This window comes from Taurulus bubalis, assembly GCF_910589615.1.
Source record: "Taurulus bubalis genome assembly, chromosome: 11".
NCBI classification, from domain to species: Eukaryota; Metazoa; Chordata; class Actinopteri; order Perciformes; family Cottidae; genus Taurulus; species Taurulus bubalis.
The window spans coordinates 20,277,127-20,293,251 of record NC_136599.1 but is presented as its reverse complement, the minus strand read 5'-3'; the positions used below and the strand labels follow the sequence as shown (position 1 = coordinate 20,293,251).

At 42.9% G+C, this 16,125-nt stretch overlaps 1 protein-coding gene across 1 annotated transcript in view; it reads right to left on the bottom strand.

Annotated features, from left to right (window-relative positions):
* mtcl2 (microtubule crosslinking factor 2) overlaps positions 1-16,125 on the bottom strand; it is a gene marked incomplete at its 5' end in the record, with an annotated part of 77,558 nt that overhangs the window by 46,371 nt on the left and 15,062 nt on the right. The window contains one exon of the mRNA XM_079225856.1: positions 13,209-13,358. Coding sequence (XP_079081982.1) covers positions 13,209-13,358 — 150 coding nt within the window. The remainder of the gene's footprint in view (positions 1-13,208; positions 13,359-16,125) is intronic.

Genomic DNA, 16,125 nt, shown 5'->3' with positions numbered 1-16,125 from the left:
TCGTATCGTTTCTCTACAGAAGCGAATTAAACATGTAATCGTAATAATCCGGCGACTAAACATGCAGTAAGATTTGTGTCCTGTTTTTTCGACATGGCTCAAGTGTGGCTCAAAGAAACACGGCGTGTGGCGGTGAGTTCCAGTTCAACGGTCTTACATATATAGCGTGAGGAGTGCCTCTGTGGGCTGCATGGTTAGCCGCGCTATTAGCCGCTTGGCTCTGTGGACGGTCTGTTGGTCGGTCCCCAACCTTTGATCTAGACAATTATTGGATGGAGTTACATGAAATGTGGAACAAAGATTCATCGTCCCCAGATTAATTTTTCTGATTTTGGCGAAACACTTTGTGTTTTAAACACTTGAAGCGTTTGGCTCTGAATAGCAAACGTTAGCAAGCTAGCATGCTGAGCTAATACAGGGCACATGGTAAACGTCAACATGTTTTTAACATAGCTGATGACTCTGATTTAGCCACTATGCACTGGTAATATTAATAACATTAACAGCGGTTCCATTCAAGAGGTTAAAGGAAGCCATGGCAGTGGGACAGTGAGCCGGCATGCCCTGAAACTGAAGCAGCTAAATGCAACTCAGACATCATTCATTTCATTTAAACCTTAAAAAATAATCAATAACTCTGATAAACTCCTATTTTGGTTATCTATCTTTAACTGTTCGTTCCAAGACCAGCAGTTTAAACAGATCCCCACAGGTGCTGTATAGTGGTGTACAGCAGAGACCAGTACAGTAGCAGTATTAATGGTCTGCTGAGCAGATATCCACTGACATCAAGACGTATAATTCATGTATAATTCATGAGCCGCTCAGCTTCACTGTGTGCAACACATACACACACACACACACACACACACACACACACACACACACATACACACACACACACACAATTATACTTTTACATAGATAAAAAAAAACTGATTGCAAACACACACAAAGGAAAGTAAAGTACAATCTCGAGGGAGGAAAATTGTATCTATACGTTCCAGACTGCATGGAAAATCAATAGATAATCACACACACACATACAATAGGCTGCATATTTGGTGTGTGTGTGTGTGTGTGTGTGTGTGTCTGTGTGTGTGTGTGTGTGTGTGTGTGTGTGTGTGTGTGTGTGTGTGTGTGTGTGTGTGTGCGCGTGTGTTCATCTCCAGACACAATGGTTCCCAACAGAGACCAGAGTGGAACCTTTTTCACAAACCCCAGTCCGTCCCCCATTCAGGAGGTGAGATAATCTGCACTCCAGCCAGCTTTTAACAGCTGCAGACCTTTTAATGGATGAGAGAGAGAGAGAGAGAGAGAGAGAGAGAGAGAGAGCGAGAGAGAGACATCCCTCCTCCCCTCCCTCATCCATCTGCTCTTTTCTTTCACTCAGTGTGTACAGTATTGTCCTTACAGGCGCCTCTAAGGTGTCTGTTGGCCAACAGTGTTCCTTTCTTTCTTTCTCTCTCCTCCTCTCTCACTCTCTTTCTCTCGCCATCGACTCCATTTTGGACAAACAAACACACTGCCTAAAGCCTCTCATCCATCACTGAGTGTATCTACTCCCGATCTAACCTCCATCCATCTGCCCTTTAAAGCCTTCCTTCACAACCGGCTCTTAATTGGGAATGCTGAGCCCACGCCCTAGCAGGAATTTGTTTTAAATTGCCGTGGTTTCCTGCTCAGGTTAATCCAATCTTGATTATAGGGACAATTAATATTTTTATTTCATAGTGTGGTTATTAAAAAAAAGCCCGTCAGAAGACAATATATATAGTATATATATATCTCTCTGTATGATGAATGAGGTTGATGCAGCAAGCCATTATGTCAATATATAAATCATATATATATATATATATATATATATATATATATATATATATATATATATATATATATATATATAAATCATACTTCTATGATACTGTAGGCTATTATTTGCTCCTATGGGTGTTTCATTGGCTGCTTTCGGGTTTCTGGAGGACCATTTACCTGACAAAAACCAAATAAGACTACATATCATTTTATATATATATATATATATATATATATATATATATATATATATATATATATATATATATATATATATATATTCAATTGTGATTAGCTTGTGTTCTATCTACTGGATGAACACAGACTTGTTTAGTACTTTTTCATATACATCAGAGATGACTGAAAGGAGCAGATTTGCACCTTTTGATATTTACAGACTTGCTGACACTCGAGGCAACAATGGAACAATATGAAACTTTCAATATTCCACCTGCTGCAGACAAACGTGGGAGCAATTATATTTGACATTTGAGTGCTTTGTGTCTTTGAGCGAATGCTCAAGCTGAAGCCGAATCCCAACAGATGAGAACCCTGTGAGTGTTTCAGCAAAGCGTTTCCAAACTGGCTCCTAACCAGGGGACGACTCAGAGAGGTGAGCTTTACGCCAAATAAGATAAAGATAAGATAAGAGCCTTGCAGCATCATTTATGACTCATTCTCGGGTAATGCAGAAGCACTCAAATAAAGTGTCTTGCAGTCAAAGGGGGAGCATTAATCAGGTCTTTTACAATGGCAGAAATCAAAAGTACAGGTCAGAAAAGACTTGGATCATCTTGGATCGTCCTGAAGATTTGCTTTTTCCTTTCTATTAAATGATTGGAAATTGAACATGTCTGGGTTTTGGACTATTGGGCGGACAAAACAAGCAATTTGAAGACACCGTCTTGACAACACGCAGTTTGTGTTGACCTTCCTCCCTGCATGCTTTCTATCACTCAAACTGTGTCTACACATTCATCCCTCCCTCGCCAGATCCTTCCATTTATCCATCCATCCCTCCCTTCTTCCTTGTACCCTCTCATCTTCTCTTCTTCCCCTTCCCTCTTGTGTTTTCACAGGTTTATTACTCCCCTGTCACCTCACAGTGTCTCCATCAGTGACTTGAATAGTTCAAGGCCCTTCAGTGCGTGGGGCCACTCAGACACACTTGTGTTCCAGCTACTGAGGCATGAAATTACCTCTGCGCCGCCTCCGGGCCCCCGAAAAGGATGCTCAACTGTTTAAAGTATGAACACAAATGTTTGCGGTGAGGAGAGGGAGCGTGAGGCGGAGGCAAACGCAGGCAGCGCTCATCAGCTCAACATCATCATGTCAGAGAGTCGTGGCGTTTTTCCTCTGGGCTCGCGAGAGAACAGCAGACATATTTGAGAAGCCGCACGGTTAAATGTTTCTTTTTTTCTTTCTCTGTTTTGAAAAAGGCAACCGTACTGATTCCTGCCTGTGCTCTATGCTGGGTTGAGACTGGTGTTTGGGAATCACACAAAGTGTGCAACCTTGAAATCAGAGACAGTCACTTCCCATCTCTGATCCCCGGTGGCAATGTTTCCATAACCTCAACCGGGAAACTGTTTATACCATGTTCCTACATACAAAGTAGTTACCAAAGGCACAATTACATTGGATCCGCGCTCTAATTAGCCAACTCGCTCATCTCTGCAGCCTCCTTAAATGCTGCTCGTGAATAAAACCTCAGCATTCATTTTAGAGACGCTTCTTCTCGACGATCGTCAAGTCCAACATTCGCTCTTTCCTTCGGTTCCGCTTTTCGTCCAGCACCAAACCCCGGGGGTGGCGTCTGTCTCTTTAGCCGCTAAGTGTTCCGCTGTGCTAACCGGCTAACTAAGTTGCAGAAGGTGCACCTAAATATTTTCTTATATGATCAAATTGGGGAGTTTGTTCATGAGGTAGAGATACGGCCTCATAATAAAGATGCAATACACCCTCAGTTGCAGGCTCATTACTGGAGGTATCCTTTAGAAAAGTCCCGCAGTAAATCCTCACCTCCAATCAAGGTGAAAAAAGGTGCAGGCATTTCGGAGGATGTAGTTAGTGGTGGTGTCACACTGCATTGTTTTGATCTGAGATGTGTTTCCAACTCGTTAATAAGGAGGACAACATACTTGAAACGTCTCTCAGAGCTGGCAGATTGTCTCCATGCTTAGTTTGACACAAAAGGAGTCGCAGATGATGTAATATTCTTTGGTTTGTCCTTGCACTGCTTTCCCTCAGCCTGTTTGTGTGTGTGTGTGTGTGTGTGTGTGTGTGTGTGTGTGTGTGTGTGTGTGTGTGTGTGTGTGTGTGTGTGTGCACCGGTGAGGCTTCCGTCAACCCAGAAATGCTGCTGGCAAGATTCCCTGTGCCTTCCCCTGAGCCCCTCTCTTCTTTCTTTCTCTCTCTTGACATTTGTCTCTTCTTCCACATTCTTTTGTTTGGTTTTACACCCCCTGTATACCTCCTGTGTGTCTGTCTGCCTTTTCCATCCACATCCTGCTGCCCCTCTTCTTTTGGTATACACTGTATTCACTTTCTATCACTCACTCTGAATCTATTCCTCCTCTTTATCTCTTTCCATTCTTCATCTGCCACTCATCTCCGTCTTCCCCGTGTCTATTGTTTTCTCTCCGTATCACTCTCCATCTCTCTCCTGCTCCGTCTCTTAGCTTATCATCTCACCATACATTCTTTTTTCTTTCATCATCTCTCCCTCTATCAATCTCTCCTATCTTTTCTTTTGACTGCATATAATCTATAGTTCCGTCTTTGTAACGCTCTGTCTCTCTCTCTCTCTTTCTCTCTCTCTCTCTCTCTCTCTCTCTCTCTCTCTCTGTCTCTCTCTCATCCATATCTTGTTACATGTGCTATGAAAAATCAATTGCACCATGGACTTTTCTGATTATAGCAGCTGTAATGAAAGCTAACTTTTCTTCATCCGACTGTCTTCCTCTCTGACACACACACACACACACACACACACACACACACACACACACACACACACACACACACACACACACACACACACCTGTCTCGAGTGTGTTGTGGGGCTGCTTTCCCCTCTCTGTTCTTCTAAGACCATCTTCACTAATCAATCACTCTGACCCAGATAAAACTTAGTTTAAACCCGGGCTGCTATGATGCTCTGACCCATTTAAGGACACTCGCGTCCCGACAGACAACATATATGGACCACGAGGGAAATAACACGGCATTACCTGCAGGCTGCGGAAAAGTAGAAATGTAGTGGGGGAAATGGGACTCGACCAATGAATGATTGATCCTCGACGGTTTGGCTGAATTACATCACTGTGATAAGTCAGGTTTTTACAGCATCACAGCAGTCAGCGGCATCTGTGGCTCTATTTTACTATATATTTTATGTATATATTATATTCGCACATCTGTCCAAGTTTCAGGTTGAAAAATGTAAGATCTAAGGCTGACGGGACAGCACTATAGCTTCTTTTTTTTTGTCTTTTTTTTCTGGAGCACCCTTAATGCATTACACTTATAAATACATGAATATGAAGTATTAGAAACACATTGTCTTCAAAATCATGGGTTATGGGCAGGAAGAAAATTAATCTGCAGTTATTTTGCTAATTGATCAATTGTTTCTGTAATTATTTGAGCAGAAACAAGCCAACACAAGACATCACATCCCCTTGGAGACAAAGTAAATGGTCTTTTTTTCCACTATTGTGAATAACTCATTAATTGAAAGATGAATCAATAATGACAATAAACGGTAATTCCAACCATTTTTTTTGAGTCGATTTTCCACCCTTTGAATCAGACTGGTGTACGGTGGGCAGCCAAACCCACTCTGTGAATATGCTGAGCTTGCAACAAGGGGAGTGAAAAACCGAGTTAAAGCAGCCACGAGTTCGACGGGTTAATTGAGGCCTTAAATACAAACACCCTGGTTTTACAATCAAGTTGTCACACCAGCTTAACTGACCTTCCATTAACCCTGAATCCTTCCTGCTCTCTCTCTCTCTCTCTCTCTCTCTCTCTCTCTCTCTCTCTCTCTCTCTCTCTCTCTCTCTCTCTCTCTCTCTCTCTCTCTCTCTTTCCTCTCCTCTGCTGCTGAAGGACGTCACACTTGCCTGTCCATAAATTACCCCCATGTAGAGATGCATGCGGGAATCACTGTGAACGCTCAATATAGGCATAGACATTAACGCCCAGTGCAGACTAACCTGCATGAGGGTGAACTCCCTGACTTCAGAACACACACACACACACACACACACACACACACACACACACACACACACACACACACACACACACACACACACACAGCAAAGTCTCTGGCTACCCTTGCCCCACATCCCACAACTCGCTACAAACAATAGGCAGCACTTCCTGAAAGTCAGAAATAACAGGGAACAGTTTCCTTCAGCAGTAACTGGGGAATACGAGAGAGAGAGAGAGAGGGAGGGAGGAAGGGAGAGAAACAGAAAAGAAAGAGAGAGAGCGAGAGAGAGAGAGAGAGAGAGAGAGAGTATTGAAAAGGCCTTGTACCCTTCAGCCTTTAGCAAAAAGTAGCATACACTAGTGCAGTGGTTCTGGTCTGGCTCCGGGACCCACCATCCCCCCTGAATGACAAGCCGCGACCCAAATCGAGGAACATTCTCAACTCAACTTCTCAAATGTATTTAATGAAAAGATGGTGCAGTTTGAACCTGAGATAGTACAGAATTTGTATGCCAACACAAAAACAAGTTTAATGATAAACCAAACCGACCAGCTGGTGGCGATGCTAGAGAGGGAACTATTCCCTTTTACACTCAATTAGCTGCATTTGAATTAAAAACCCAAAAGTGCATCTTCAGGACACGAGGTAGTACAAGATACATAACAATACAGAATCTTCAGCCAATTTGAAACAGACTCAACAGCTTTCATGCACAGACAAAAAAGTTCAACAACTAAGAAGTCGTTTAAAAAAGACTCAAATGACCTAACTTTAACTGAGAATACACACTCACTGAATCTATGACAAACACTTTACTATGGAAAAAGTCACTGTCTTGAGGAGCAGCTTTTCCATGAATTTAAACAAAAAGTGCAATTCAAAAGGGTTCATATATACAACATTTCTCGTGATTACCTCATCAGTAAATACTGAAAACATTGTGCTTTACAGTAAATTAAGCAGCACTCAATTCTCCTCACGACCCCAGAGTTTTTTCCTGTTGTGCAGGCAGCGCCATCAGTTGTGAATGTTATATTCAGTAGGCTGTTTAATTTAATTATCCTAAAAACCCAGAGTCTCCCTCATATGAGGATGGTTTGACCCAACCTGGCACACGCTGCTGACAACATGGAGGGAAAAAAAACTACAAAAAACTACACTCACAAATAAAACCACAGGATAAAATATATATATGTATATATATATATATATATATATATATATATATATATATATATATTTGATTTTTTTTTTTCAGGCAAAGGCTAGTTGAGAATCACTGCACTAGTAGATACTTTTTTCTGTGGGACTTTTCGAGGGCACTACAGAGAAACACGTTTCAGATGAAGAACCCTTACTGCTTTTTTCAAATCCGCCTTGTTTTGTTACGCACATTTTCAAATCAGACAACCGCGAGTGGATTCGCTGGGGAATTTGAAGAAATGCTTTTACGCGTCAGAGGTGGTGAAGAGTTTTTTGCGCATCAATACAATTTAAAACAACATGGCGCCCATTTATTCCAGTTGTCACCCAGCGCAGACGCCTCGGAATAAAGAATGTCTCCCCTGTGGACCATTGCATATCAGTGCTGTCCTATAAAAACCATGAGGCACTTATTCTTCAGTGCATCTCGAGAATTCAAAATGCTAACTTTGGATATATATATATATATATACATATATATATATATATATATATATATATATATATATATATATATATATATATATATATATATATATATATATATATGTATATACAAATTTCTTTGGACGGTGTATGGATCGTCCAACATCAACCACCATTTCCGGCGAGCTGGTTGGCCGCACCACATCCAGCTCTCTCAAGAAATCCCCGTTTCTGACAAAGACACAGAGTCAAGTGTGTTCCTGTAACAGCAGATGCATTATGGGAAGATTGCGTCAACGCCAGAGAGAAACAGAGCATGAACATGTCCACTTTATGTATGTGCCCAAGCAGAGAGAGTGACCTTATCATCCTCAATGGACTAACTCTAAATCACCATGCTATCACACACACACACACACACACACACACACACACACACACACACACACACACACACACACACACACACACACACACACACACACACACACACACCACACAGAAAGAGAAAAAGAGAAAGAAAACCCCTGGAATGAATGACCTTCAGGAGCAACATGGGAATTAAACACACACAGAGAGAAACAAAGAAAAGAGGCTGAAAAACAAAGAAGGAATTAGAAAAGAGTTACAGAATGAGAAAAGAGAATTAGTGAGTGACATGCTGCTTTTTCCCCTTCGCTCTCAAGTCCATGTTTTTTGTTTTTTTCAATTAAGGCCATTATCTCCTCGACTGCCAGCCCTGCTACAAAGACTCCACATGGTACAGTCTCTCTCCACTACCTCTCTCTCTCTCTCTCTCTCTCTCTCTCTCTCTCTCTCTCTCTCTACCAGGCCTATCATTTTCTTCTTTGTTCTCTCTTAATTCCTCATATCCTGTCTCTCAATAACAGGAATACTTCAAGCTCAACCAATCCCTCCATTTCACACCCCTCCGTCTGTCTACTATCTGTGCTTTTATTAACCCTCTCCATCTCTCGATTGCTCCTTTGTGTTTGGTCACCTTGAGGCATGTGAGACCACAGCTGGAATACAAGCTCTTCTGGAGTCTGTACGAGCAAAGCAGCGCCGGGACTCAGCATGGCAGCACACAAGAGCTCGTACAAAGCGTGAGCATGTTTTGTCTGGCAAGAAGACAGCAGTGATGGGAATTCATGTCGGACCGTTCTGCTGGTTACCAAAAGTATGAAATGTTGATGTTTTATTGTCGAGCTTACAGGCTCAAGCCAGGAGGGATGAGGGCAGCATGACATATAGAAAAGCCTGAGAAGGAAGCAGAAGCTCTATAAAAAGGCATGCACTGAACTCCTGACTCTACAATGCCATGGTGCGATCTTCAAAGGCTAAAAGAAGCTTTAAAAGTACCAACAGGTTAATTAATGCTGACACAATGTATAATATATACATTTGTGTACTTAAACTGTGAACTCCTACTGGACAATAAAAACATTGCATCTTCATGCGTTTACACTGTGTTCTATTTATGCACCAAATCATAGTAGCTGAAAAAAGGCTTCGAGGACCTTGAGGTTAAGTTACGTTACTACAGTCGTTCTATTGTAGAAACATTCCCGTTTTATGTATCTAACACTCACGTACCCACGTATTGTGACTGCGAGCGGTCTTTGCTTGCACATCCCGTGCTCGCTATAGATTGAAACAGGAAAGGGGAGTGAGGCCAATAAAGCATGACACGTCACACAGCTGGGACACGTCGGATGCTCTTATCCATCCTCACAAGGTCAAAGTCCCTCACTCATTCAGTTTATGATCACTTCATGAGCGCACACCCCGCCCTCTTCATTCTCCTCTTTGCATCCATCGTCACTCATGAGGCAGAGACACATTTAAAACAGCAGTTGAACCTGATTCAAACGGAAAGACACTAAATATGCGGCAACACATATATTGCGCCTGGTACAACATTTCTTTTATGTTTTGCCTGCAATCGTGTGTCCTTTTTTTTATAGCAGGCTGCTGAAATTTAACTTCAACCTCGACTTCACCCTTAAAATCCCCTACACATCAAACTCCTTCATTATCTCACCCAGCATCCCATCTTCCTCCATCCCTTCAATCATCCTCCCCCCTCGCCTCACCTTCACATGGCAAAACCTCTCCCATCTATTTCTGCAGAGACCATTTCTCTCCCTCCGTAACTCTCACCCGTTCACCCCCTCTCTCCACCAAATCTGACCTCCTTCAAAGGTCAAACAGCTGGAATGAATCGGTCTATGTTTTTGGAAAGGACTGGAAGAGGAGAGAGAGAGAGAGACGAGAGGAGGGGGAGGACAAAAATCCGAGAGGTGTGAGTGAGAGAGGCAGAACGGGAGTTGGTATGGGGGAGGGAGAGGGCGATGAGAAATGGGAGGACAGGAGGAGGAGGAGGAGACGGGCAGAGGAGATTTTAAAAGAGAGGGAGACGGGATAAAGAAATCCCTGCATCAGCATTCCTCTGGGTCTCTGTGGGAGCAGCAGGGGAGAAGGTGATAATAAATAGGGAGCGAGAGATGGATGGAGGGAGGGAGGGAAGCAGGAGTTGGTCTGTGAGGGAGGGATGAGCGAGGGAGCAAATGAGAATAGGACAGAGAAAATTAGGGAGAGGGAACACCTCCCTTCTCCCCATTCCATTTAATTGCATTGATTGTCTCTTTACCCACAGGACGGTGGTGTGTGTGTGTGTGTGTGTGTGTGTGTGTGTGTGTGTGTGTGTGTGTGTGTGTGTGTGTGTGTGTGTGTGTGTGTGTGATCACAGTGTGCTAATTATACAGAGACTCGAGCAGACAATGAGTTAATAGACGTGAACACAGCTTCACAGATAGCAAACAATGCAGACCTGCAACATAAAAAACAATACAAGTCTGCTAACGTCACAGTGGACGAACGTAAACAAGACCTGAAGCACATTACTCACGCTTTTAAGTCTATTTTCTCCTGTTTACACCTGTAACTACAGTGATCGCGGGTCGGGCTCTGACCGCAGTTTGAAAACGCAGATGACCTACTCTTAATGCTGTGCCTGAACGCATCCTGTGGAGACAGACGGAGGACTGAAGCTGCTGCTGCTGACATGCTGCTCACGTTACGCCTCCTGTGTACACAAAGTGTCACAACTTCTGGCTACAACATGTTTTGTGTGCATTACGAGGCAATTTTTTGTCGATCACTTCATAAATATCATTTAGAAAAATGCATTTCTCTATTTTAAATTTGCGCCACTCGGTGCACGGTCCCAGGACAATTTAGAGATTACTGAAACGGTTTCTCTTTTAGCTTTGTGCATAAAGCATTCGGATTGTTGTGTTTGCAGAAACTAATCCCTCTCCACTTCCCACAAAAGCATTGACGGCCTGCAGCGGCAGAATAAAGGTCTAGACGAACGCTGCATAGCTGTGCTTTGTAACGAATATCGATATCAGGACGGACGGGGGAGGCCTGCAGCCGCCACCAGGACACGATCAATAATGCACGCCCTCTTTTTACACCTGTGAATCACCACCTCCTTCATCGTCTGCGGGTTCTTCTGTCTGCATCCACGTCTCCACCCGAAGGCCTCCTTCCTGTTTTTCTGGCCTCTTTGAATTGTCCTGTTTCTACCGAATTATCAAAGGTCAGACGTTCCTGTGTGGATGAGCACACACACACACACACACACACACACACACACACACACGCTTCCCTCAACCGTATCAGCTGTGAGAAGAATCCCCTTCACTGGAGGGCTGGCAGAGCCCAGAACAGGGCTTATGAGACCGCGTTAGTCAGACAGCCAACCGACTAGAGAACCCCCCGCACGGTCGGTCAACGGACGGCGGTTCAAGGGTCGGATAAGCGCTGAATCGGCAGTACAGAAGAGGAGACACTTATGTGGTTCTTCGAATAGAAAAGGTGAAAGCAAGCCTGTGTACATAAAAATCTCAGGAGAGAAGTCAGCTACAACTCCCAAGGAGCATTTATTGAAAGCGCAGAGTTTAGAATTCTGTTGCATCCACTGCAGAAAGCCTAACACTTTGTAAAATAAAAAAATCATCCATCAGTTTAAATCCCAACTGCAACGTGTTTTGAATTCACTACCGGCTCCTTCTCCATTGCACTGGCGGCTGATGACAGTAGTATTTAAGGACATCCATCTGCCATAGTGAATTGAGGGAAACCATCAACATCAGCAACATGTGGCCAGAACATAAATCTAGAGTATTGTCAAAGTAGAGGATTTCATAAAAAAATAAATAATAATACTTGGAAATGGGAATACAAGGTGGGTGCATTAACTGCAAAACACATGTAAACAAATTAACTAGCCAATACTAGGTGGAGGCATTTAACCACTAACAAATGGTAATGGTTAATGTAATCAATTATTAAACACTAAGAGAAAGAGGATTATTCACAATGAGCAGGAGATAAAACAATCAATACGGCGTGGTTGCTGGTATCTGCAATCTCATTCATATTGTCAGTAATCCAAAACTCAGGACTGGTGGTAAATGTTCAATGTGGAATTAATTTTTCACCAATGTGCCTCGCACTCTATCTTACAGTCATCAGTGAGCGAGGAAGGCACCAAAGTAAGCCGTTACTTTACATAGAGTGTCCCTCTCAGCCATCTTCCCCGCCATCCACAAACAGAACACTGGCAATTGTATGGAGGGAACACACAGTCCAGCCAGACCGGGGCCGACGGACCCAGATCTCCTGCCAAGAGAGCCAACCCATCTATCCAACCCTGACCCACATCAGGGGCCTGGTCCTGGGCCAGGGCCATGAGCATCAGCCAATCAGACAATGAGGAGAAGCAAGAGAGAGAGGGAGAGAGAGAGATGAGGGCGGAAAGATGGGGCCTTGCGATACTTTTCCCTGAGATTGGACTGCTCCAGAGGGAGGCAGCAGAGAGGTCACTCAGGCTTAACTCAGGCGTAACACCACTTTACATTAATGTATTTTCCTTTGGAAGGAGTGCAACGGCAACTCTGTTTTTGTTTATTCTCACTTATTTATTATTCTCACAAACTGGCCCTGACATCAAGTCGCATTCTCCCATTTCATTGTAGTGCTTTATTGGCTTCACTTGGAAAAGAAACCAAAAGTCCCTGGAGTGGCAGCCAAGAGGCAGAATTGAAGTCAACACTGCGAGTAGAGACGGGCTCTCCTGAGGCCCGCGGGCAAACAGTAAACATTGTTTTCTTCCAAAAGCCAAGAGACCGACGGTCTAAATAAGGATCTGCCTCAACCTCAGTGTTTGGCTGAAATTTCCAGGTTGGGTCCAAACTCAAACAGACACTTTAATCTGCATTTAGACCATAATCTCATCCATAAAAAGAGAGTTTACTCAACAACACAGCAGTGAAATGGATGCTGATCTCAAGGGCACAACTTAACGCTGTTTGTTGAGAGGAATGTTACAGCTTTCTGGCACACAGAAAGAAATAATAGCAACAGTACCTCTGCATCAAGAGAGGAAGCCTTCCAGCTCCATCAAACAATTTCCGTATCTATTAGCAGCCCTGCTGAACCCAGCACCGCTATGAGACTCACATCCTACCTTGTCAATCTCCTGCTGCAGGACCTGTTTGGCGACCTCCAGGTCCTGCAGGCGCACCCTCAGCTCCTCGTTCTCCTGCTCCAGGCGACTCCTTTTCTTTTCCACGCTGTCCAGCTGGCTGTGGAGACGGATGGACACGTCCTTCGCCACCTGAGAGGACGAAGAAGGAGGGAGGGATGGAATTTAGTAGCTGTGCCAAGTGTGCCATGAAAGTGCGTGGATGAAGGAATTAATGTCCCGCTGAACGCTTTAAATACAGCGCGTTAGCAAATAGGAATTACGTGAGAGAATACTGCATTTGGCTCCAAATACTGCTTTGTATGTTTTTTTTTAGGTACGTGGTAAACTGGAATGTTGAAGTAACGCAGCTTTGATGGTCTGCCGAAAGGCAAAACTGGTTTTGATTAAAGGAATAGACGGATAAAAAACACACATCACAAAAAGAATAAATAAAACCCACACTATTCACAAAAAAACATATACAGGTTAATAAGAGAACACAACTAAAACATATGACCCCCAAAATAAAGCTGGAGCTGTGAGTCATTTCTGTAACCAGATCTTGATGGAGCGGAGCACAACCACCTTGAAACTGTCATCATGGGATATTGCTCAGAGGATTATCTTTTATGTTACTAATCTGTGTTCAGGTAAAGAAGATAAAGCGCGGCTCCATTGCGTTTCATTTTCAAGCCAGAGGTTCGTTCTAGGTCCGTGCGCTGCGAGTGCAAACAGAACCAGTTCAATGCTGGGGTTTGTTTTTTCCGCTGAGTTTACAAAGTGTGTTATCTCTATCAGCAGGAACTTTTTGGGGGGGTCTTTTAATCAAATAAAGCCCAAAAGATAATTATCGGCATTCTGGCAGGAACTGATCTTTTATAAAGTGATCTTATAAAGTCAGATCGTTTCCCCCTGAGGGGATTCATTCATTAAAAGTTTCTATTGTCAAAGAGTCAAACTACGACGAAAGCCAACTCCCCGGTGTCTGATATGAAAACAGCACAACAGTAAAGAAACGGCCATCTGGTAGCTGCATCATGGTTGAGTAGAGCCCATGCGGTTATTATGTTATAATAATATTAAAAACATTGAATTATTTTATTATGAGAGAGTACAAGACAAACACCTTGCTTCATGTTTGATCGTTGGTTTAATCCGATAGATGGTACATGCAGTGAGAAGCACGGTCAATGATCCAGATCCAAGTTTAACGTCCTAATGACGAATAGATGAAGTCAAAGCACACCCTGAGAGACGATATTAAACCACCGTGTTCATGTCTGTTCATTCAGTTCCGCATTATAGTCTTAAGACCAGCAGCGGACGCATTGGAATGGGCTTTTCATCCTAGATATATCACCCGCAGACTTTTACGAGCTGGGCAGTTATATAAACGGCATAACACCTCATATTCTGGGCCACAATGAAGGCCGGCTCATGCTGCAAATACAAACTGGTAAATGATGACGTCGCTTTTATGCTGAAGTACAAGCAGAGCAATGAAGAGTTGTATTTTCCCACGACAGCGCTATTAGTGCCGAGTGCAAACTCAGTTCAGACATCACAGCATTTAAATTAAGGCTGAGAGGCTCGCACTACAATTAGCAGCTAGACAACTAACATTTGACTATAAATCTGTTTTTTCATGAGTCTCAATGCATCAAGTAACATGCCTAGTCACTGTCTTTAAATGACCAAAAGAACATGATTAAAAAAATAAAAAGTCCAGATAAAAGAGGCCGTTTGTTACTAAATGTCATTTGGAACCCCTTAATGATTGCTTTGTCTCCAATGGAAGTGGCTGTGAGGGCTTTTATTCTAAAAGGCTGTATTAGAGGGGATGAAATGAATCGTTGATGATTCCCACTGGGAGCTCAGTAAATGGACGCATCTCGTTTTAGAGGCAAATGCCTGCGTTATATCAATCACCCAGTCGCTCATAAATGTGCTCAGACCCGGTTAACCTCGACACTGATTTCATCGAGAAGGTCTTTATTGTCTGACCGTTAACCGTTCTGCGCTGATTTATTTTAGTTTCATGTTAACGACTAGTGAGGTCAGGCTTTATTCATTTATCTTGTGTTCTTCTTCGGTCTCGTCAGAAAGGATGTGAGAACAAACACATTGCTCACATGACCTGCCCTCTCATTTCATTATATGGAAATGAGGTGAAAAGTTCGCTCAGTTCAAAGCACAGCATGACTTGGTAATGTCTGTGCCTACATGATTTTGCAGTATGCTAACACACTTAAAAATTGTCAACTTTTATCCTTTTTTTTTTAAAGGCGCTTCAATTATTATTTAACTTTTTCCTCACATCAAACTTGAGGTTATACAAATCAAGTTTGAACCTGGATTGGCTTAAATGTGTGCTATTCTATTATCATGTCACTTTCATGATATATATTATATTATAGTTCTGTTCACAGTGTGGAAGGACGTCTGCAGCTCTTGTGTGATCACTGGATGACACAGAATATTTATCTCATTGCGAATCAGCATAATGAATACTACATAATAATATATTACGTGTGAATGACTGTGTGTGTGTGTGTGTGTGTGTGAGTGAGAGAGATAGAGAGAGAGCCAGTGCCAGTGTGCAGCTGAATCCCACAATGCCCCTCTGTACGGCCCACTTTCATCCTCCCCAACGGCTCCCTGAGCTCCACCACATACCAATTCATGCTTTTTTCATGCGTTACTTCTTCCCTCTACTATACTACTCCTGTATTTCTCTCAATCATTCATTGTTTCAGTACTTCCATTATAGGTTGCTTTGTTCCCTTGGAAAGTGTATTACAATGCTATATGTCTCTTTTCTCTTGTCTGTGTTAATTCTTCCGCTTCACTACTTCCCCGTCTGATTCTCAAGCGTCACAGATCTTCTGATAACCGTGTACCTGTTTTCCTTTAGGTT